This window comes from Cervus elaphus, chromosome 12 (assembly GCF_910594005.1).
Source record: "Cervus elaphus chromosome 12, mCerEla1.1, whole genome shotgun sequence".
NCBI classification, from domain to species: Eukaryota; Metazoa; Chordata; class Mammalia; order Artiodactyla; family Cervidae; genus Cervus; species Cervus elaphus.
This window is the reverse complement of record NC_057826.1, coordinates 41,271,366-41,293,791: the sequence shown is the minus strand read 5'-3', so window position 1 is coordinate 41,293,791 and position 22,426 is coordinate 41,271,366. Positions and strand designations below refer to the sequence as shown.

The 22,426-nt window shown below is 39.8% G+C and overlaps 1 protein-coding gene across 5 annotated transcripts in view; it reads left to right on the top strand.

Annotated features, from left to right (window-relative positions):
* The window catches only part of ATP8B4 (ATPase phospholipid transporting 8B4 (putative)), a 265,518-nt gene that overhangs the window by 24,166 nt on the left and 218,926 nt on the right, over positions 1–22,426 (top strand). For all 5 annotated transcript variants that reach the window (XM_043920126.1, XM_043920124.1, XM_043920122.1 and 2 more), the window contains exon 3: positions 17,560–17,618. In XM_043920126.1, the coding sequence (XP_043776061.1) occupies positions 17,560–17,618 (59 nt within the window). The remainder of the gene's footprint in view (positions 1–17,559; positions 17,619–22,426) is intronic.

The following is a 22,426-nucleotide window of genomic DNA, read 5'->3' as shown; positions in this document are numbered from 1 at the left end:
AAAACAGATTTTAAAAATTAAAAACTCTTAAACCTGTATGAAGCTTACATTCTTGTGGGGGAGGGGGAGAGATAGTTAACAATTTAAATGAATAAGTAAGTCGTCTTGTGTACTAGAGGTGTTGCAGTTTTAAAAATGATAATCAGGGAAGGCTGAATTGAGAAAGACATAGTTGAACAAATATCTGAAAGAAGTGAGAAGGGGAGTCATGTAGTTACTAGAGGACAAGCATTTTAGGCAGAGAGACCAGCAAGTGTAAAAGCTTTGAGGTGGGAGTGTGCCTGGCCTATTAGAGGAACAATAAAGAGGCACTGTGCCTGGAGCTGACTGACTGAGCAAGGGGGAGGGTGGGTTGTCAGGGCTAGATCCAGTTTTTTATTTGAAGCTTTAAACTAATACAAAACTAAGTATTAAAGGTAATGTTCATTTAGCATGAGAAAACAAATCCTTATAAATCTCAATTTTGAAAATCAGTAACATACCATACATATCACAAAATTCAGAAAAATAACAGCTTCATTAATTCACTGCTTGATAGACCTTTATAGTACCTTTCTCCTCTACTTTTGGTGCCCTATTTTTTGATTGCCTCTTTTATGACCATGTTTTGTGCATAACTTTCTATAGAGATACTAGAAAGATAATTCAGTTTTTCCTCTAGCACATTAAAATTAGTTTTAAAATTATGATAGCCTAGAATAACTTTGCAACTTCGTGACTTCATAATGTCATGTCAAGATTTAGAATTGTTAACCTTGGGAAAACTTCCATCAAGTTTCCTTCATATCCGAGCTGTTACAGATGTACTTAACTATATATGATACTATTGCAAATGGGTTTGTGCTCTGTCAGCACTGGGATCTTAATAAATTTTATATGTTCAATCCTCATGTAAAGAGAAAAATGTATGATAGGCTTATTATATATAGTATCAAGGATACTCAAGCATTTGATTCTCCTAATACTACTAATGCGAGATAAATTTTGTTTTGACTAGTAGTTAATGAAAAGTAAACCTTCCATGTACAATTTTACATGTGTGATGATGGGAAGAATCCTGCACAGATTAACTTCTGGCTCAGTATTGCAAACTCTTGTTTCTTCCATGATTCACATACTTCCGGTTCCATGTGCTACCAGACACAGTCATATTGCCATGTGACCTTGGGCCCTATACTTTCTTCGTGCCATGCTAGGTAATTCCCCATGGAGACAGAACTATTCCTACTTTGGGGGTGACCGCCAGTAACTTTATACAGAAGTGACAGTGAATCATATAAATATACTCCGCTAAACACAAACTCTGTACTTTGAACTTGACAGTCTTTTATCCCAGCATTGTCTAGTACAAGGCAAAATGTGATGGGAGGAGATAGAGTGGAGACAATGATCTTAGCCCTTGTGGCTAAAATATTTTAATCTTGCACATCAAAAAACAAGACAGAGTGAAACAGATTTCTAGTGCTACTCCCAGGGTCTTGGGATGAAAAGTGCAAGTGAGGTAAGCTGAAGTTTAAGCTTCATTAGAAGAACTGGCTTCTCTCCTGAGCAAAACTGGACATTTTGTGTGGAGGACAGAGATGAGTCTTGTGGTAGGCAGATTCATGCCCTGCTCCTGCAAAGATAAAGGTGCCCATGTCCTAATCCTTGGAACTTGTGAACATGTGACCTTACATGGTAGAAGACACTTTGCAGATGTGATGGAGTTAAGGATCTTAAGATGGGATGATTATCCTAGATTATAAGAGTGGGCTCATTGTAATCAAAAGGGTTTCTTATAAGAGGGATGCAGAAGTCAGATGAGGTGATGTAATAATGAAAGCAGAAGTCAGAGTGATGCATGCATGACCAAGGAATTCGGGCAGCCTCTAGAGACTAGAAAAGGCAAAGAACAGACTCTGTCCTAGAGCCTCCAGAAGGGACTCAATCTTGATCAAACAGCTTAATTTTATCCCTGTGAGATCCATTTTCAATCTTCTGACTTCCATAGTAATAAGACAATACATTGGTACTGTTTTAAACAGCTACATTTGTGATGATTTCCTAGAGCAGCAATTGGAAACTACTGCAATTCTGGAACTGTCACTCTGTTCTGTTGAAAATAGATGAAAGGGTAGGAGTGAGGAGACCCAAGGGGAGGCTATTACCACAACCAGGAGGAGAGGTGAGGTGGCTTGGACCAGAGTGTGGGCATAAGAGGGGCGGAGAAGTGGGCAGACTTCTTTTCTGCTTAAAGTTCTGGCTCTCTTTCATCTCCTTTAAAATGTGTTTTATTTGGCTGCTTCATGAATAGGTTAAGAAATTAAGCCTCCTGTGTTTTTCTTTTCGTCTTTTCAATTGGTCCAATATTCTGCTAGAAGGTACAGCTGAGGAGGAACTGTAGATGTCTTCTTGCAAAGTCCATATTTCACCACATCTCAGGTGGCAGACCACCTCCACCAAATGCCTTCTCTTTTTAGTAAATGACTATGACTCAGCTTGGACAGGGTCCAACCTACCACACTCCACAGTTTGTATTCACCTAAGTTCCCTTCAGAGCTTCCCAGGATAGGTGGGAATGACTTTGACCCCCCACCTGGACTTGACTTTCCTTTACTCTGCTTTCTGTGGCCCTCTAGGCCTGTCTTCCACTTCCTTGCTGTGCACATTTACATGACCTTTGAACATGATGGCTGGCTTACTTATTTTTCCTTCACTGTCTAGAATAGAGCCTTTACTCAATATTTACTGAACTCCTTTGAATTCAGTAAATATTTCTGCAATAAATCACTGTCTTGGCTCCAGCAGATTTTATTTGCCACATGATTTCAGAAATTAAGGCTCAGAAACCAGTAAGTACTAAAGAAACTCAATTTATAACCCTACACATCTCAAAATGACAAACAAGCTTTGAGAAACACAGCTTCCTGTGTAAGCCCTGGGGTGTGAAGCAGATAAGAGCCCTCCTCAGGTTTCCTTCTCACATCTCTGTCTTTCCCACATGGGGTTCTTTCCTCTCGCTTTGTGACAGGTGGTTTGATTTCGCTTAAATAGCTGGACTGTGTCTCACAAAGAGAAATTAAATGTCCTTCAGCTTTTTCTAGGCTCTTGTGATCCTTGGGGTAGATTCTGATTTTTTTTTTTTTTTTTTATTTTGAATGAACAGGCTGTGGGAAAATATAGCTATTTTTTATCTGTATAGAAAAAATTCTGATCCTGGCATAGTTCATAGCAATATAGTTTTTGCTGTAGATAATCAAATTGTAAGAGAATGTAGATAAAAATCCAGTTTTCTAGCATTGTATCCATAAGAAAAAGGTTGGTAAGGAAACAAGTTTTGGACAGGGGTTTGGGAAAGCCTCCAGTGAGAGGTCAGTCAGGTTCTCTGGGGGAGGGGGTTGGTGCTTCACTGTGAAGCAGAGAAGGCTGGAAGCAATGAAATGTAAGGAGTCACAGGGCCCCAGGTTTGACTGGGATGGAGTCTGTGTTTTGGATGAAGTACGTCCTGGAGTATCACTTTGAAAAAAAATCTTTTGGCTGTGCCCCAGGGCATGTGGGATCTTAGTTCCCTGATTGAACCCACACCCCTGCATTGGCAGCAGGAAGCCTTAATCACTGAACCACCAGGAAAGTCCCCTGGAGTATCACTTTTGTTGAGAGAGGTCTCGTCTTCCTGTCCTTGACCTCTGGACACAGGCGTAGACCCATTCATGTGCAGGTTCCTCGTCATTTCTGCTCGGCACCACCCACCGTCTCCTTAGAATCTCTTCCAAGCTCCTTTTACATTCAGTGTTTGAAATCGGATTCTGTTACATAATTGTGCTAGGCCTTTATTTTTCTCACTTGTAAAGTGGTGTTAATAATAACGAGTACCTAATAGGATTGTCGTGAGGGTTAATGCATGTGAAATGCTTCATACAGCATCTAACTTTTAAGGAGTGCTCAGTACACATTAGCTGTTATTCTTTTCATTGTATTACAGTGAAGTCTTAAATCTCCAGTTGTGAATCTGTACTTACAGAAGAAAACCACACAGTGAGGGCTCGTGGGAAGATTCTGTCGATTTAACTTGTAATGCGTATAGTATAATTCATGTATGCTTGAAGAGAAGTGATTAGTAAAATATTTTTATATTTCTTTGTGAAGCTGTAGTAAGTCATGAGAGGAACAAAACTCAATAAATCAAGTTTTCCAAATATCTGGACCTGATAAGCAAATTGGCTCAACCCAGAGGAAAACAATCCCAAGGCCCTTTAGCATTTGTTGACTCCCCTAACTTTGTTTCCAAGCTCTTTTGTGAGCACAAGAATTTTAAAAAATCATGGAAAGATTTTTTTTTTTTTTTTGCCTTGATTCTCCCTTTAGTTTGCTTTTTAAATGTCAACAAATCCTCACAGATGCAGGTCACCACTGAGTTTCAGTAGAAAACCCTGATTCGGGACACACAGTTTTCAATTCTATTGGAATGTGCTCTTGGAGTCAAATCAGGAAATCTTGAAGACTGGGGAACTCTTTTTTTTTTTTTTGTCTTTAAAACCTTGCCCTGCTCATTGTTCTTTCCTCATGTCTTTAATGAATTACTTTGGCTCCCAACCACACAGGCCAGATTGTGAAGAATGAAAGAGCATTAAGAAGGGAAAAAGCTTAAGTTATTAATTTGGCTTGAGGGAATTTTTGCCCAGCCCCAAATCCTACAACCCTTAGACCTCAAGTGACACTCCATGTTTGGAGACATTCTTCAACTTCTGGACTGAGACCAACCTTCATGAGGAAATATTAGTCTGTGCTATCAGGATTTTACAGGGACACCCCCACATTCTCCATGGTGCTTCCTCATTTTATGGTTTGGGGGAGCTAAAGCCAACTGCCTAGAGACTGTCCTCTAAGCTGCTTTTGGTGAAGGACAAAATGCTCTGGAGTTAAATGAAGAAAGACAGTATGCTCACTAATTATGGTCTCATAGCTGCTGTGATCACTCATGGGCCCAATGGAAACCTCCTAAATCTTCCCCTTACTCTTAGTCTTGTTAACAGAGTTGCTACATTGACTAACTAGTTTTAAACACTAAGGCACACTGACATTGTTTGGAGACAATATGCATTGTTCAGAGACAAACTCATCAAAAAAAAAAAAAAAATGTTTAAGTGACCTGTCTTCTCTTGCCTCCTGAAAGTTGAAGCTGGATAATGTGTAATTTATTATGTTATGAGAGAGAAGAGCCCAGATTAGGAAGTGGGTGTTGCCTTCAATAACCTAGCATAGAATCAATGGGTATTTGCCAATTTTCTACTGAAAATATTTAGAAAATTACTTCAGACCTTTTTCAGTTATAGTAATAATAGTGACATTGACTATATGAACTTAGATGATTTCCTCTTTTTCACCTCTTGTTATTTTTTTCATTAAAAAAAGGCATTTTTGAGTATTTTTCTGTTTATAAAGTGCTTTGCAAACATTTTATCACTAAATGATGGCACCATAATGTGGCATTCTATTACTGAGGAAGCACAGGTAAGGAGTGTTTCCTGAGTTAAAAGTGCTCACACAGATGATCTGGTGGAAGGAGATCTCAAATCTCTTGCTTCACTATCTTGACTTATTCTTCTGAGGGCTCCTTCATGAGACTCATTTAAAAATTATTTATTTGGCTGCACTGGGTCATAGTTGTGGCATGCAGGATCTTTACTTGTAGCATGTGGGGTCCAGTTCCCCCACTAGGAATTGAACCTGGGCCCCATGCATTGGAAGCGTGGAGTCTTAGCCACTAGACCGTGAAGGAAGTCCCCATTATCAACCTCATATTTATGAGTCTAAAACTTCTTGCTAACATGAGGACAGCATTGTGCCTACAATTAAAAATTTCCAGCAAAGTAGTGTTATGTCCCTCCCATCTTTTCAGCTTATGTCTTAGTGATCTGATAACACTTTTGGGTTTTTCTAGATGCATCTCCTCCTTCCATAAGGAAAGGCAAGCGTACATAATACATAAATGGATATGGTTTTATTGTCTGCAACCAAGTCAAACAAACTGTCAGCCCTATAAGAAAATTATTTCAGGGAGGGAGGGGGTTCCTCCAGGTCATATTTTGAAACTCAGGTTACTCTTTTTAATAAATGTTCCCTAACATTTAACTGATTTATAATCATTTCATAAAATAGATGGGGTAGCCTCATTTAGTTATCTTCTCTATGTAACAGGAAGCACATGGCTCAAAGATAAGCATTCCATGATATTTTGTTTGATTGAGGCAGACACATTATTTTGGCCTTGCTGAGATTTGAGGAGTGAAGTCTATTTCCAGCACCCTGTATGAAGAAGGACTTTGAGGGCTTAATGACCTCTTTGCCTCTCTTCTGGAGCAGATTAAAAACAATGTCTAAGATAAATTTGCTTCTGCTGATGGCTATTGTCTTGCCCACTGAAATGGTGAAGGATGGCTTCCTATCCAAGCACATGTCTTTGGTAGGCTCCTCAGCTGTCACAAAAGAATGTTAACACTGTTACCAGCTTGCTCTTCTGCCTTATACATCTATACTTAGCTAGCAACACAGAGTAGCAGCTTTCCAGGTATTTTCTAGGAAGTTCAATCTCAACCTTATAGTCATTTAGTGTTTAGCACAAGTGCAGTTGACAGGAATAATTTTTTAAATCTATAAAAATGTTTTATTATAGAACAGTAATATATTTCTTTTTATACAAATGCAGTAATAAAATGAAAATTTTAAGTTCTTTTTATGGTGAAAGGGGCCAACCACAGTCATCATATGGCCTTGCATGTTTTTTTTGCTTTCTCCATGGTTGTCTGCTTGGCCATATGTAAGTATAGCTAGGATCTACGGGGGGGGGGGGGGGGGGGGGCGGGCGGGTTAACATCCCCTGGGGCAACAAGGTGGGGGATTAGGGTCAGGTAAACACTTTTGAGAGGCATTTTTATAATTTTCCTTGAAGAGTCAAGTCTCTGTTTCCCCTCTCTCACATCTTCACATACTTTGTAAAGCATGTTTATATACATTTTTCTTCATCTCTTTCTTGAAGTCAGTTTCTTACTTTATAGGTTTAAGGAACAGAAGTGAAGACTCTTGACTTGTACTTCACCAGCTGCTGCTGCTGCTAAGTCGCTTCAGTTGTGTCCGACTCTGTGCAACCCCATAGATGGCAGTCCGCCAGGCTCCCCTGTCCCTGGGATTCTCCAGGCAAGAATACTGGAGTGGGTTGCCATTTCCTTCTCCAATGCATGAAAGTGAAAAGTGAAAGTGAAGTCGCTCAGTTGTGTCTGACTCCTAGTGATCCCATGGATGCAACCTACTAGGCCTCTCTGTCCATGGGATTTTCCAGGCAAGGGTACTGGAGTGGGTTGCCATTGCCTTCTCCGGTACTTCACTAGAGAGGAATAAGAGTTAAGATGATTGCTCAAAGGACATGAAGTTCATTTGCTCATTTAAATATCCTAAAATACATTTTTGAACTTCATCAGTTCAGCAGAGAAGTGATATTGGGTCTTAGAAACTACAGTATGTTGGGCCTACAGAAACTCTTGTTGGGCCCTTGGAATTGTATTTGAGATATCCCTAGGCTTGTTATAAAACACAGTTCTAAAAATCTCACTTGATGTTATTTTCAAAAAACCAATTTATTTGTGTTTGATTGTTCTGGGTCTTTGTTGTTGCATGGGTGTTTCTCTAGTTGCTGCTAGTGGGGGCTACTCTAGTTGTGGTGTGTGGGCTTCTCCTTGCAGTGGCTTCTGTTGTGGAGCACGGTCTCTAGGGCATGCAGACTTCAGTAGTTGTGGTTCCCAGGTTCTAGAGTGCAGGCTCAATAGTTGTGGTGCCCAGATTTAGCTGCTCCACCGCATGCGGGGTCTTCCTGAATCAAGGATCAAATCCGTGTTTCCTGTAATGGTAGGTGGATTCTTTACCACTGAGCCACCAGGGAAGTCCTCACTTTATGTTCTTTATATCAAACAGTGACTACTTTATGTGGAGTTCTTAGAGAAATTATTGTTTTAGCCAAGAGCTAATACATAATGTACTTTCCCAAAGAAATTGGTTTATTTTACCTTTTAAGGTCTTCCCTGTAACTCAAATGTAAGAATCTTGCCTGCAATGCAGGAGACCCGGGTTTGATCTGTGGGTCGGGAAGATCCTCTGGAAAAGGGAATGGCAGTCCACTCCAGTATTCTTGCCTGGAGAATCCCATGGACAGAGGAGACTGGAGGTCTACAGTTCATGGGATCACAAAGAGTCGGACATGACTGAGCAACTAACACTACTACTACTAGACATGCCTTCCTTTTTTCTGTAGAATTGGTGGTCCACCTGGAACAGATGTGTGGGTCATCATGTCAGGCATTTTTATTTTCATTATGGACTCTAGCTGATCATCATCCTTCTATTTTTTCCTCCACTCAACTTTACTTTCAATACTTACACCATTATTCTTCTTCTTGTACATTCTTGGGTAGTTATTTTGGAGACATCTTATTTGTAAATGCTCTTGCATGTTTAAAGATGTTTTTATTGCCCCTTCATGATTGATTATTTTACTGGGTATAGAATTTTAAGTTCAAAATATTTTCCTTAAAACTGGAAGGCATCACTCCTGTGTTTTCTATTATCCTTGTTGCCAATGAGAATTTCATGTTGGTCTAATTCTCGTAACTCTGGGGCTATCCATTTTTTTCCTTGTGGAAGAAGACTTCTTTCTGGAGGAAAACTTCTTTCCTTCTGGGAGTTTTTAATGTTTTTATCTTTGTTTTTATAATTCAAAATTTTATGAATATTTGTAGGTTCATTTTCATTTATTCTGATTGGCACTTGATGGCCCTTTTGCTTTGAAGAGTTGCCTTATTCTTGTGCAGAGAAATTTTCTTCTATTTATTTCCTTCCGTCCATTGTTTATGTTTTTTCTCCCAAGTGTTTTTTTTCACATTTCATTTTTGTCATTTTCATATATATATTTTAAGAGATTTCTTCAGTCTTAGTTTTCATTCTGTCTTTCCTATTATAGTTTGTGCATTAAGTGTTTTTAATTTCCAAGAGCTTTTATCTTATCCTATATTTTCTTTGTTCCTATTAGCTTGCTCTGTTTCATGGGTGCCATGTCTTCTTGAATATCTTCAAGTTACTAATTAGAATTAAAAACAAAAACAACCCCCTTCCACCACCTGTTTTCAGCATTATCTCTTCCCCTTGGAATCTTCTGTTTTGTGTTCTTGGTTTTTCTCAGATGTCTTACGTGACTTATGGTTGCTGGTTTGTATTTACAAATGAAGGACTAGATGGATTAATGTGGTTTCAAAGTCTTTTTCCTGCCAGGCTTCTCCTTTAAATAGGAGGTCCAGTGATAGAGTCAGCTCACAGAGAAGTTTTCCCGTGTGTCTTAGTCTGTTCTGTTTGCTATAACAGGATACACGGACTGGGTGGCTTGTAAACAATATAAATTTATTTCTTACAGTTCTTGATGCTGGGAAGTCTACGATCAAGGTATTGGCAGATTTGGGGGCTGATGAGAGCATGCTTCCTAGTTCATAGATAGTTGTCTTCTTGCTGTGTCTTCACATAATGGAAGGGGCAAAGGAACTCTCTAGGGCCTCTTTTTAAAAAAAAAAACAAAAAACCTTTTATTGGTAGTTGATTTACAATGCTATGTTAGTTTCAGATGTACAGCACAGTGAATCAGCTGTATATATATATATACACATATATCCACTCTTTTCTTTTTGCATTCTTTCCCATACAGGCCATTACAGAGTGTGGAATAGAGTTCTCTGTGCTGTACAGTAGGTTATTAGCTGTCTATTATATATATATATATATATATATATATGTATATTAGTGTGTATATGTCAATCCCAAACTTGTAATTTATTCCCCCCTCCTTTACCTCTTGGTGACCGTAGTTGGTTTTCTACATCTATGACCGTACTTCTGTTTTGTAGATAAGTTCATTTGTACCCTTTTTTAAGATTCCACATATAAACAATCTATGATATTTGTCTTTCTGTGCCTGACTTCATTCAGTATGACAATCTCTAGGTTCATCCATGTTGCTGCAAATGGCATTATTTTGTTTGTTTTTATGACTGAGTAATATTCCATTGTATATATGTACCACATCTTTATTCCTGTCGATAACGATTTAGGTTGCTTCCATGTCCTGACTACTGTAAATAGTGCTGCAAGGAAGAATGGAGTGAATGTATCTTTTTGAATTATAGTTTTCTCCAGGTCTATGCCTAGGAGTAGGATTGCTGGATCATATGGTAGATCAATTTTTAGTTTTTAAGGGACATCCATACTGTTCTTCATAGTGGCTGCATCAATTTACATTCTTACTAACAGTGTAGGAGGATTCAGTGGGGCCTCCCTCTTTTATAAGGGCACTAATCCCATTTGTGGAGGCTCCACCCTCATGACCTAACTACCTTCCAAAGGCTTTCAAATATTATATCAGGGATTAAGTCTCAACATTTGAATTTGAGAAGAGATAATCAGTCTATAGTGTTGTGGTATAGTCAGGCAATCTGACGAATCCCACAATTACCCCAGGAAGGCAGGTTTTACCAGGGCTTAAGTCAGCTGTAGGTGCTGTGGAGGTTTGCAGTTGCTTCTCTCTTAGGCCTGAACACCCACTCTTGGTTTCCTCCCTCAGCCTGTTGCCTGCTCTCTTCAATGTGTGAGGGAAGGGTGTGTAAGAGGGCCCAACTGGCTCAATTACAATTTAATTATTTTGGTAATGCTCCAAAACTAAGGGTATCAGATAGCTTATGTTCCAAACTGGGACACTTAAAAAATTATTTATTATTTATTTGGCTGTATCAGGTCTTAGTTACAGCATGTGGGGTCTTCATTGTGGTATGTGGGATCTTTCCTTGAGGCGAGTGGGCTTCTCTCTTGTTGTGGCACATGGACTTAGTCGCACTGTGGTGTATGGAACATTAGTTCCCTGATCAGGGGTCAACCCTATGTCCCCTGCCTTGGAAGGCAGATTCTTAACCGCTGGACCACTAGGGAAATATTCCCAAACTAGGACACTTCTTAGAGTAAAAGGCTATCCTATTAATCATTTTGCCAAGCTAATAGGCATAACTACAGCACACTCTCAATCTTTATATTTATTGGCTGAATTTGGAACTTGTATGGAGCACCATTGTGGAAAACTGCTCTTCTAATTCTTTTGGCTAGCATTGTTCCTATCTTTTTATTTTTGGGGGCAAATTGATTCCACCTGATTTCTATTTTATTTTCTAGACTGTCTTTAAAATATGTGAGCCTCTATTAACTCACATTCTTATTTTCTAACACAGTTATGTTTTTATTCTTTAGAAAAATATTTTCTGTCATTTCAGTGGGACCTGAGAGGAAAGGGAAGTAGAAGGACATGTTATCTTGAACTGTGAGCTCTTTCATTTATTTCACTGTGAACATATGCTAGCTTACTGTATTTTATAATCCATGTGTATCACTTTGCTTCTTTTTGGAACCAGACACATCTAGTGACACCAGTTGTGCAGGAATGAGCTTACCTTGGTAAATGATAAATCCCTTGGTGACCACTTTACTTTTATTACTCTCCCATCTCGAAGGATGCCTATGAAGTGGCAGGCATTAAGTCATTGAACCTCTGAGCAGTTCTCAGTGGGCATTGTTTATGGGGAATTTGGTCTCGGCTTCCTCTTCTTGGCAGGATGTGACTTATTGCCAACAGGGGTTTATATCCCCTCACATACTGTTGTAGTACATGAAAGAATGTCAATTCCTACAAAGACAATTCAGGCCTAGCATAAAAAGGTAAAAGGCAGAAAACTAGGAATTTAGATCCAAAACCAGAATTTTGCAGATCTTAAGGAATGGATGGAAAATCTGCCAGAATTTTTTTTCATGAAGACTCAGTTCAGAAAGAAAATGCTTACTGAAAGTATAGAAATAAAGATGAAGACTTAATAAGGTGAATTTAAAAGTAAATAGGGACTTCCCACGTGGCACAGTGGTAAAGAATTTGCCTGTCAATTCAGGAGACTCTAGAGATGCAGGTTTGATCCCTGGGTTGGGAAGACCCCCTGGAGAAGGAAATGGCAACCCACTCCAGTATTTTTGCCAGGAAAACTCCATGGACAGAGGAGCCTGGCAGGCTACAGTCCAGGGGGGTCACAAAGAGTTGGACATGACTGAGCTACCAAGTGAGCACACAGATGTAAATAGAAGAGAGGACCTCCTGGCTCTAACAAAGTCTCAAAGGGCAAGAGCAGTGTGAACACTAGGAGAGGATCCAGAATTTCCCAGCACAGAAATTACGCCTTTGTCCGCTTTGGGAAATGACTATTTTCAGTCCTTGGGGAGGTAGTTTCATGGAGATACTGGATAGGAATCAAGATTCTGATATTTAGAATAAGCAAAACTAGACATAGAACTATCGAATTCTGTGCTTGGATGCGCTTCATATAAATGCGTAATTTAAAAATGATCATCCTTACATGAAATCTGGAAAACAAAACAAAACAAAATGAAATGATCATCAACTGAATTTATATGATCTAAACTAAAGCCAATTAATATGAGCACATTTGATTTTTTAATGCTTTACTTTATACTGATGTATAGCTAATTAAAAATGTTGTGAAAGTTTCAAGTGGACAGCAAAGGGACTCAGCTGTACATATACATGTATCCATTCTCCCCCAAATCCCCCTCCCATCCAGGCTGCCATACAACACTGAGCAGAGTAGCACATCTGATTTTTAACTTACAGCTAATCTGGAAATCACATACAGGATGCCGGTGGGCCAATAACATCCGTTGTTTTCCTGTCAGCAGTTTTACTATGCCTGGGTCGATGTGGGGATTAATAAAAACATCATCTAGCTTTTTAAGTTTTTAAGTCTCCTTAGCCTCCAAAACTTCATTTTCGGCTTTGATATTTTTGCTCTTTGTTGGAGAATCAGCAGGAAAGAGAGGATGATGCTTTTACAGTCAGAGTTTGAAATCTTTCTTTCAGAGGGCAGTTGTTTGAGAGGTTGCTTCCTGGCGGGTTCTCAATTTCAGAGTTATACTCAGGGAACTGACTTTTTTCAATGGTAAAGAAGGAAGTCATGTATGTGGCTATCAAACAGATAAATAAACACTACAAATGCTAGGAGTCCAATCATAACCAAAGATAGGGTATTGTTTGTCAGGAGCAGTCCTTAGAGGTGAACTTCATACCTGAAAGCTGAGCCAACACAGGGGCTGTAGAGACATTTAGATTCCTCTTAGACTTTTGGGAAATAGGAATCAGTTCTTATAAATCATGGTGCCTGGCATATAGGGCACAGGTGGTAAGTCATGTTCCTACCTTCCTTCTTTCCCTGTTCATCTCCTTATCTTTATCTCCCTTCTTAGTGCCTCCTCTTTGTTTCTCTCTTGCTGTTCCTTTCCTCATCCGGAATATGTGCCTGCAAGTTACTTCTCCAGTCAACTTTATCTCTGTGGTTGTGTGTTCAGTTCAGTTCAGTTCAGTCGCTCAGTCATGTCCGACTCTTTGCGACCCCATGAATCGCAGCACGCCAGGCCTCCCTGTCCATCACAAACTCCCGGAGTTTACTCAAACTCATGCCCATCGAGTCGGTGATGCCATTCAGCCATCTCATCCTCTGTCATCCCCTTCTCCTCCTGCCCCCAATCCCTCCCAGCATCAGCGTCTTTTCCAATGAGTCAACTCTTTGCATGAGGTGGCCAAAGTATTGGAGTTTCAGCTTCAGCATCAGTCCTTCCAATGAACACCCAGGACTGATCTCCTTCAGGATGGAGGGGTTGGATCTCCTTGCAGTCCAAGGGACTCTCAAGAGTCTTCTCCAACACCACAATTCAAAAGCATCAATTTTTCGGCGCTCAGCTTTCTTCACAGTCCAGCTCTCACATCCATACATGACCACTGGAAAAACCATAGCCTTGACCAGACAGACCTTTGTTGGCAAGGTAATTCTCTGCTTTTTAATATGCTATCCAGGTTGGTCATAACTTTCCTTCCAAGGAGTAAGCGTTTTTTAATTTCATGGCTGCAGTCACCATCTGCAGTGATTTTGGAGCCCCCGAAAATAAAGTCTGACACTGTTTCCACTGTCTCCCCATCTATTTCCCATGAAGTGGTTGTGTACCTTCTCTAAAGCCAAACTCTTATCACATCCCTTTCCTTTTTACAATCTGTCACTTATCTAGGTGGAGAGCTGTGCGAGTAAGGGAATCCCAGGTTGAGATGGTCAAGTCAGTTACTAGGAGAGTCCAACACTGACATCTGTTACTTGACTGGTCTTTCTTCCATCGCTTTTATTGCTCCACTGTTATTACCCTTTTGTCAACTCTGAGTTCAGTACACATAGAGTGGGAATTTGCTACTCTTACTGCAGAAACATGCTCTGCTGATGTTTCTGGGGCACTGTCTTGTTTTGCCCTTTCAGTTCAGTTCAGTTCAGTCCCTCAGTCGTGTCCGACTCTTTGCCACCCCGTGAACCGCAGAACGCCAGGCCTCCCTGTCCATCACAAACTCCTGTAGTTTACTCAAACAAGTGTCCATTGAGTCAGTGATGCCATCCAACCATCTCATCCTCTGTCGTCCCCTTCTCCTCCTGCCTTCAATCTTTCCCAGCATCAGGGTCTTTTCCAATGAGTCAACTCTTCACATGAGGTGGCCAAAGTCTTGGAGTTTCAGCTTCAGCGTCAGTCCTTCCAATGAACATTCAGGGCTGATTTCCTTTAGGATGGACTGGTTGGATCTCCTTGCAGTCCAAGGGACTCTCAAGAGTCTTTTCCAACACCACAGTTCAAAAGCATCAATTCTTTGGTGTTCAGCTTTCTTTATAGTTCAACTCTCACATCATACATGACTACTGGAAAAACCATAGTTTTGACTAGATGGACCTTTTTTGGCAAAGTAATGTCTCTGCTTTTTTTTTTGTCTCTGCTTTTTAATATGCTGTCTAGGTTGGTCATAACTTTTCCTCCCAGGAGCAAGCGTCTTTTAATTTCATGGCTGCAGTCGCCATCTACAGTGATTTTAAGTGAAGTGAAGTGAAGTCGCTCAGTTGTGTCCAACTCTTTGCGACCCCATGGACTGCAGCCTCCCAGGCTCCTCTGTCCATGGGATTTTCCAGGCAAGAATACTATAGTGGGTTGCCATTTCCTTCTCCAGGGGATCTTCCCGACTCAGGGATTGAACCTGGGTCTCCCGCATTGTAGGCAGATGCTTTACCCTCAAAGCCACCAGGGAAGCTCATTTTGGATTTTGCAGCCCCCCCAAATGATGTCTCTCACTGTTTCCATTGTTTCCCCATCTATTTGCCATGAAGTGATGGGACCCGATGCCATGATCTTAGTTTTTTGAATGTTGAGTTTTAAGCCAACTTTTTTCACTTTCCTCTTTCACTTTCATCAAAAGGCTTTTTAGTTCTTCACTTTCTGCCATAAGGGTGGTGTCATCTGCATTTCTGAGGTTACTGATCGTTCTCCCAGCAATGTTGATTTGAGCTTGTGCTTTATCCAGCCCAGCATTTCTCATGATGTAATCTGCATGTAAGTTAAATAAACAGGGTGACAATATATAGCCTTGATGTACTCCTTTCCCAATTTGGAACCAGTCTGTTGTTCCATGTCCAGTTCTAACTGTTGCTTCCTGACCTGCATACAGATTTCTCAGGAGGCAGGTAAGGTGGTCTGGTATTCACGTCTCTTTAAGAATTTCGCACAGTTTGTTGTGATCTACACAGTCAAAGGCTTTTTTTGCCCTTCACAAATTTTAATTTCTGCAATATGATAATCTCTGGGTTGTGGTCCTATTATTTTGTTATTTGTACTTGCTTTCTGGTGATACAGAGATGTCCCCTGGCAGTAGACAGAAAAATTGGGCCCCAGAGAAGGGATAAGCTTGTTTCTGAAGATCCTGGTGAGCTGGAGTGAGGTAGAGAAAGAATGCAAAGACTGTGTCCTTTGGCCTCTATTCCCTGGGAGCCTCTGTATAGTCCCCTGTAAGAGTGCCAGACCAGAAGCCTGCCCCACAGGCCCAGGGTTTTAGACATGGAAGTAGTTCTCTTTCTCAGAAAGACTGGAACTGTGTTTTAGTCAGCTGTCTGTGCAGTGCCCTGAGGATGGTAGTCTGCCAAGAATAGAATCTTTGATTTTTATAGTCCCATAGGATCCAGGAACACAAGGCTGTGGCTTTCAGAGCCAGGTGGCCAAGGAGTGTTCCCTGGGTGGCAGCTGTAAAAAACTGGGACATCAGATGTAGAGACTGGGGCGCCAGGTGTGTTTGGACATCCCCTCCAGGGGATCCTAGAACTCTGGAGTGTGACAGAGGTGGAGTGTGAAGATAGCACCTGTTGGAAGATAAAAAGGGAAAAGAGAAATAGGAAAAAAAAAGACAAGGAGAAAAAAAGAATAAAGAAAGAAATAAAAGATGGCACCCATCTGCATTAGCAAGGCAGAGGGAGAGCAGGGAGATTGTACCCACCAACCACCATCTCTGGGGAGTATGCCAGAGGCCCCTGCCCCTAAGACCAATGTTTTAAAATTATCAAGTGAGTCTTTTTCTGGTGGTTTTCAAAAGGCTGCTTCTGTGCTGGGCCCTGGCGGGGGGTGGGAGGGGGGCCGGCGAGTCTGCCTGTAGGCACTTTAAAGAGCTGTGCTTCAGTTTGCCATAGTCCTGCCCTGTTGGTCTTTGAAGCAGATGCTATGGAGGCTGTCTCTCTGGTACCCATGTGGAAAGTTGGGGTATGAACCCTTCGCTTCTCAGGTTGAAGCTCTGGGTTTTGAGTTCCCTCCTCCTTTGTGTGGGGATGAGATTTAGAGTGAGATTGTGTCTCCACCTTTCCTACCTGCTTTGATTGGTTTCCCTCTTGTTTGCCTGATGTGAAGGGCATCTCTCAGCTAGTTTTTAGGTGTTTTTTGGAGGAACTTGTTCCAGGTATAGCTGTTGATTTGGTGTGTCTGTGGGAGGAGAGGACTTCAAGATCTTCATAAGTTGCTACCTTGAGCTGGAATTCTGCATTTGCTTTCTGAAGAGATTTTATTTTTTTGGTCATTTCGAGCTAAGGGCCGGTCTCAGTCTCCTGAAGATGTCAAGTTCCTCTCACTATGCATGGGTTGTTTAGAAATTTTAACCATTGACTCCATAACCATAAGGTCAGTGACCTAACTGGCCACTTCAGTATGGTTTTGTTTGGCTATTATGTCTTATAATTCTATAGCAAAACAAAATTTCCTTTCCAGTGTGGCATTTGACATAGCTTCTTCTTTTCTAGAAACTACTTGAAGTTAACAGAAAGGGTCTTTATGGAGTGAAAGGGATATAGAAATTGGCGACACATACTGTTTTGCTTTATGGCTGGCATTAGAAAGACAATGAAAAACACTTCAGCTTTCCATTTGGGGACTTTTCCGATACACGTTCCAACATTTAGGCTGGAAAAAAACCAATGCCCTTCAAATTTCAAAAGAAAGAATTCTTGCAACCTTGATGACAATCAAAGTAACCTATGTGATGTTAGTTTAATGAGTTGTATGTTTCTTTTGGTTGAAAATTTAATTTCTTACCTGATTTCTCTTTCTCTTTAGAAGTGGAACGGATAGTAAAAGCCAATGACCGTGAATATAATGAGAAGTTCCTGTACAAAGTGAGTAAAATACATATCGCGCACACAAACTGGGGTGGGTCTTATCTTAAGATAGTAGGGTTCATACCTTCTAGAACTTTGAGTTCAATAAAAACTTTGTTGGCCCATTTTAATAGCAAGGTGCCATATGTTTCAGATTTTTAAAAATAAATTTTAGTAATGTTTATACTCTTATTTTTTTACACATTAAGAGTGATTGGTATTCACATTGGTATGGGAATAAGATCTTAAGAATGATGCTTAGTTTATTCTGTTGCCCACTGGGCACTTAAATAATGTAAGAATACTATGAAAACAGGCCTGGATGGTAGTACTTTGTGATAGAAGTGGTAATAGTGGCTGATGGGGGATGAATAACATTTGGGGATTTTCTTTAAGCAACTCAGGCTGAGTGTGGAAAAGTATATGTAGGAGAAAGTTCGCCAAGCTGAATGATTGTATTTATCAAGTGAGCAGTGAGAATGATTATTTAAAATGTGTGAGCTTTAAGCTTGTACTGAACTACTTTAAAAAAATTATTTATTGAGCACACAGGATCTTTGTTGCGTCATGCAGTATCTTTTGTTGAGGTGCACAGACTCTCGAGTTGTGGTGCTCAGGCTCAGTAGTTGCCCCAAGGCATGTGGAATCTTAATTCCCTGACTAGGAATCCAACCTGTGTCCCCTGCATTGCCGGGTGGATTCTTAGCTACTGGACCACCAGGGAAGTCCCTGAAGCACTTTTTTTTTTTAACTAAGTTTTTTTTCATTTACATAAGAAGTATTTATTGAACATCTACTAAGTGACTGACACTCTTCTAGAAACTTGGGATACACTGATGAGCACCGTGAATTATGTCATGCTGCTGCTGCTAAGTTGCTTCAGTCGTGTCCGACCCTCATTAAAATCTCCTATCTTTCCTTGACTCAACTTAAGTTGCTACATGATCTTTTAAGATAAGTTCTAAGAAAGATAATTGGTAGAATTGATGCTGCAGTTGACATGCACCCTATAAGACCTGGTATGATTGAGTTACTAGCACATTAACCAGAGTCTGAATTCACAGAGGGGTTTGATGACTATTAAGACATAGCAATGTGAGTTTCATGGGACAAACTTTAGCAGTGTCCATCCAGGAACTAGCTAGAGGAGAGAGAATTTTGGCCAATGGATTATTTTTAGTATTTGGTTCCTTTTGGGAGGTCTTTTCCATTTGTGTAGATGAAAGCATTGGACTGTTCTAACTCAATACCAATAGAGGTAGCTAACCACTCCTCTTTTCTCTTGCTGTGCTAATCACGTAAACTTGTGATTATAACTTGGTGTAACTGTCTCTACAGGGAGTCAGCACACTGCCTCTATGACAGATTTCTCATTAGAATAATATATGGCAACTCTGATTTTATTCATTAATCTTATAAGCTTGGTTAAAGTAAGCCTGCCCATGAGAGAAGGAATCTCTCTCAGAAGGCTGATGAATGTATTTTCTAGCCTGGAGTGGGAGTGGGAGATGACTTTCTCCATGGTGATTATTTGCACTCGGTGCAGCCTCCTGCCATCTGGTCATTTAGCCCAGCTGGTCATCACTAGACTTGGCCCCATGCCTTTCTATCCATTTTATAGCCAGTTCCTTACTCTAGAGGACGACCCTTGAAAGCCTTGACCACCAAATACTAAATAAGAGGAATAGAAGTCTGTATTTTAAGACCTCAGGGGAAAAGTTCAGTAATCTACTACTGGGTAATCATGCATTTACATATTTGGCTATATCCTTATTTTTCCAATGTGTAACAAGTATTTTCATTCTGTGAGTAGTGACTGTAAAAGGAAAGCCATATTTTGTATGTTACTTGTAAGATGATACTGTCCTTTATAGTTATTTTTACTTAATTTATAAAATATTTCAAATTACCCAGATTAAATAGGTAGTAACCATTTGCCATGCTTGCTTCATCTTTCTTTTACTATTAATAATAATATGCCAATGATAACAGAGGTGTTTTTTTTCTTGAGCTTGCGTGATATTGAACAAAAGCACACAGATGTGTGTGTTTTCTGTTGGTCTTCTTAACAGTGACAAGGCAGTAGAACAGTATTCTGTAGCTGCAGCAGATGGAATAAGGAAGCTTCATCTCTGAGTTTAAACATACTAAGGAAAAAACAAAGTCCATTAAGGGCTAGGAAAACTAAGAATGACACCAAGAGTTGAGAGAAGGAAGCTGCAGAGCAGAGGGGGGCATGAGTATCCCGGGTCTAATGACCCCTCCCATGGCTCCAAGGGGATAAGCCAGGCCCTCCTAGAGTGAACAAGGGTCCCTACCAGACCTGGCTGATGGTGTGTTGATTTGGGAACTCCCAACAGGATGTCTGGCCACACATGAGCTGTAGGACTCTTCTCAGCCTCAGTCTATTCAGATAAAAATTATGGATAATAAGCGTACTGATTTCATAAACTTATTGTATGGATTAAAGTAGAATAACACACAGTGACCCTGTGAGCTATTCTTTGTAGAGATAGTATTTGAATCTATACCTATCTGATTTTTAAGGATTTTTAAGCACTTCATATGTGGACTATCCTTTTAGGAAAGGCAGAAGCCACGGGCCTTTCACTCAGTCTTGCGTAGCTTTAAAGGATATTACCTCAAATGGTTTAAAAAAAAACTTACAGATCTCAGGGAGAATGCTCTTAATAATTGATGAAGTAGTATTCTTCCCTAAAGGCTGAAAAGGAGATGGGGATAAACCAAAAATTAAAACAAATATGAAAGAAGAAATGGTAAAGCTTCCTCAAATGTAGTGGAGAGAGTGTTTGGGGATAAGATAGACCACAGTTTGAATCCTTTACTCTCTTTCTCATTTACTAACTTGTGATTTCAATTTATTTATTTTTCTGCATATCATTAATTTTACCTGTGAAATGGGGCATTTTCCTTACAGGATTATCTACCATAGGGTTAAATGAAATAATTTATATAAATGTTTGATAACAGTAAGACTAGGTAGTATATACTGGATGTGTACTATGTACCAGATCCTAGGCTAAACCTTTTTTATGAATTTTTTTCTTTAACATGACTGTGGGCAAGTATGCACAGTCAATTTTAGATTTCCTGTAAAGTACTGGATAAAGTAAGAAAACAGTGAAAATGGCTTAGGAAGACACTGAGAAATTGGCTGAAGTTACTTTTTGCAGCAGATATCATGTCAAAAAGTTAGCAAGTCTGTGAAACTAAAGGTGTGGAAGTTGCTGATAAATTATGCAGGGAATGCAATATGGAGATACAGATGCACTTAAAACAAGAAGGCTAACAGTGGGAACGACTATGATTGTAGAGAACACCCCCCTCCAACCTGCCAACTAAGCCGTATGAAAGTGATAGTACGTAACTACTCTGTGCAATGCATTTGATAGGTTCAGGAAATAATCTTGATATTCTTAGTATGGATACTGACAGTGTTAATGATGATAATAGCTTACACACCTAAGTGCTTACAGGGTTCTAAGCATTCTATTACAGTAAACTAATTTCGTCTCACAACTCTGTGAAGAGAGCACTTTACTTATCTCACTTTTATTTATGAAGACTTTGATGCACAGAGATCTCAGGTGATTTACTCAAGGTCACAGAGCTGGATAATGGCTCATATTAAAACTGTCAGTCTAGTTGTGTACCAGGTACTTTGCACATATAGCTAATCTTCCACAAAACCCTAAGAGATGAAGTGGGGTCCCATTTGGTAACTTGTCTGAAGTCACACAGCTCACAGGTAGAATCCTAATTTAGATTGGTCAAATTTAAAGTCTGTTTATTTCCATGATACCCTGCTGCTCATTTGTCCAATCTTGAAAAACAGTAACAACAGAAAACCCACCAAACAAATCCTCTGAATTCCCTCTCCTCTTATTACATACCTGCTGGTGAAGTTTTTATACTCTGAAGACAAAGGTAGATAAAGGAGATACAAAATCTTACAAACGTGAGGCTAAGAATGACCTTAAATCCTACCCTTAGCATTTATAGATGAGAACTTGGGATAAAAAGTTACACAAAGCACAGATAAATGGTATAATTTCCACAAACACAAAGACAGGCCAAGCAAGCTTTTCTCTTTGAAGACTGCAAAAAGATATTTCAATACCTAGAAAAACCTTAATTTATCAACAAACCCTTAAGCTTCAAAGCAATTTATAGAACATAGGACAGTCTTAAAAAATGACCAAAAGTGCTTTTAAAAGATAAAGGGTTTAGAACACAAACAAAAGACAAGGTTAATGATTCTAAGTAAAATTAGTTGGCAAATGAGACATGATATTGTGAAAACTGGAAGGTGGAAAACATAAAACTGCAAGTGGGATTTCAGACTGCCAAGATGTGTAACACAAAGCAGGACTGGAGTGGAGGAAGAGTGAGCCAAGCGCTAGACTTCTTATTCTTATTAGAAAGGAGTTCAAAGTTTTCTTGGTTAATAATAGGAATGAATAATAGAAGTAATGAGAACAGTTGTATTAAAATATGTTAATGTTAAAAACGTTAGGAAAACATAAGAGCAAGCCAGACAGCCACTCATGATCCCTATTAGGAGGAGTTCAGAATGAACGGTAGGAGTAGTAAAAACAGCCGTAATTGTATTAGAATGTGTTGATGTCAAAAATGTCAGAAAAAGTGTTAGATTAATTATAGCTATTTTCTGACTTTATTAAAAAATAAAGAAATATTGGAAAACACTGGTTCCCACTGTGTCCTATTATTATTCTTTATGTCAGCACAGGCATATCCCTATTCAATTCTCTTGAACTCACACAGAATTTGAGAAGGGGGAGGAA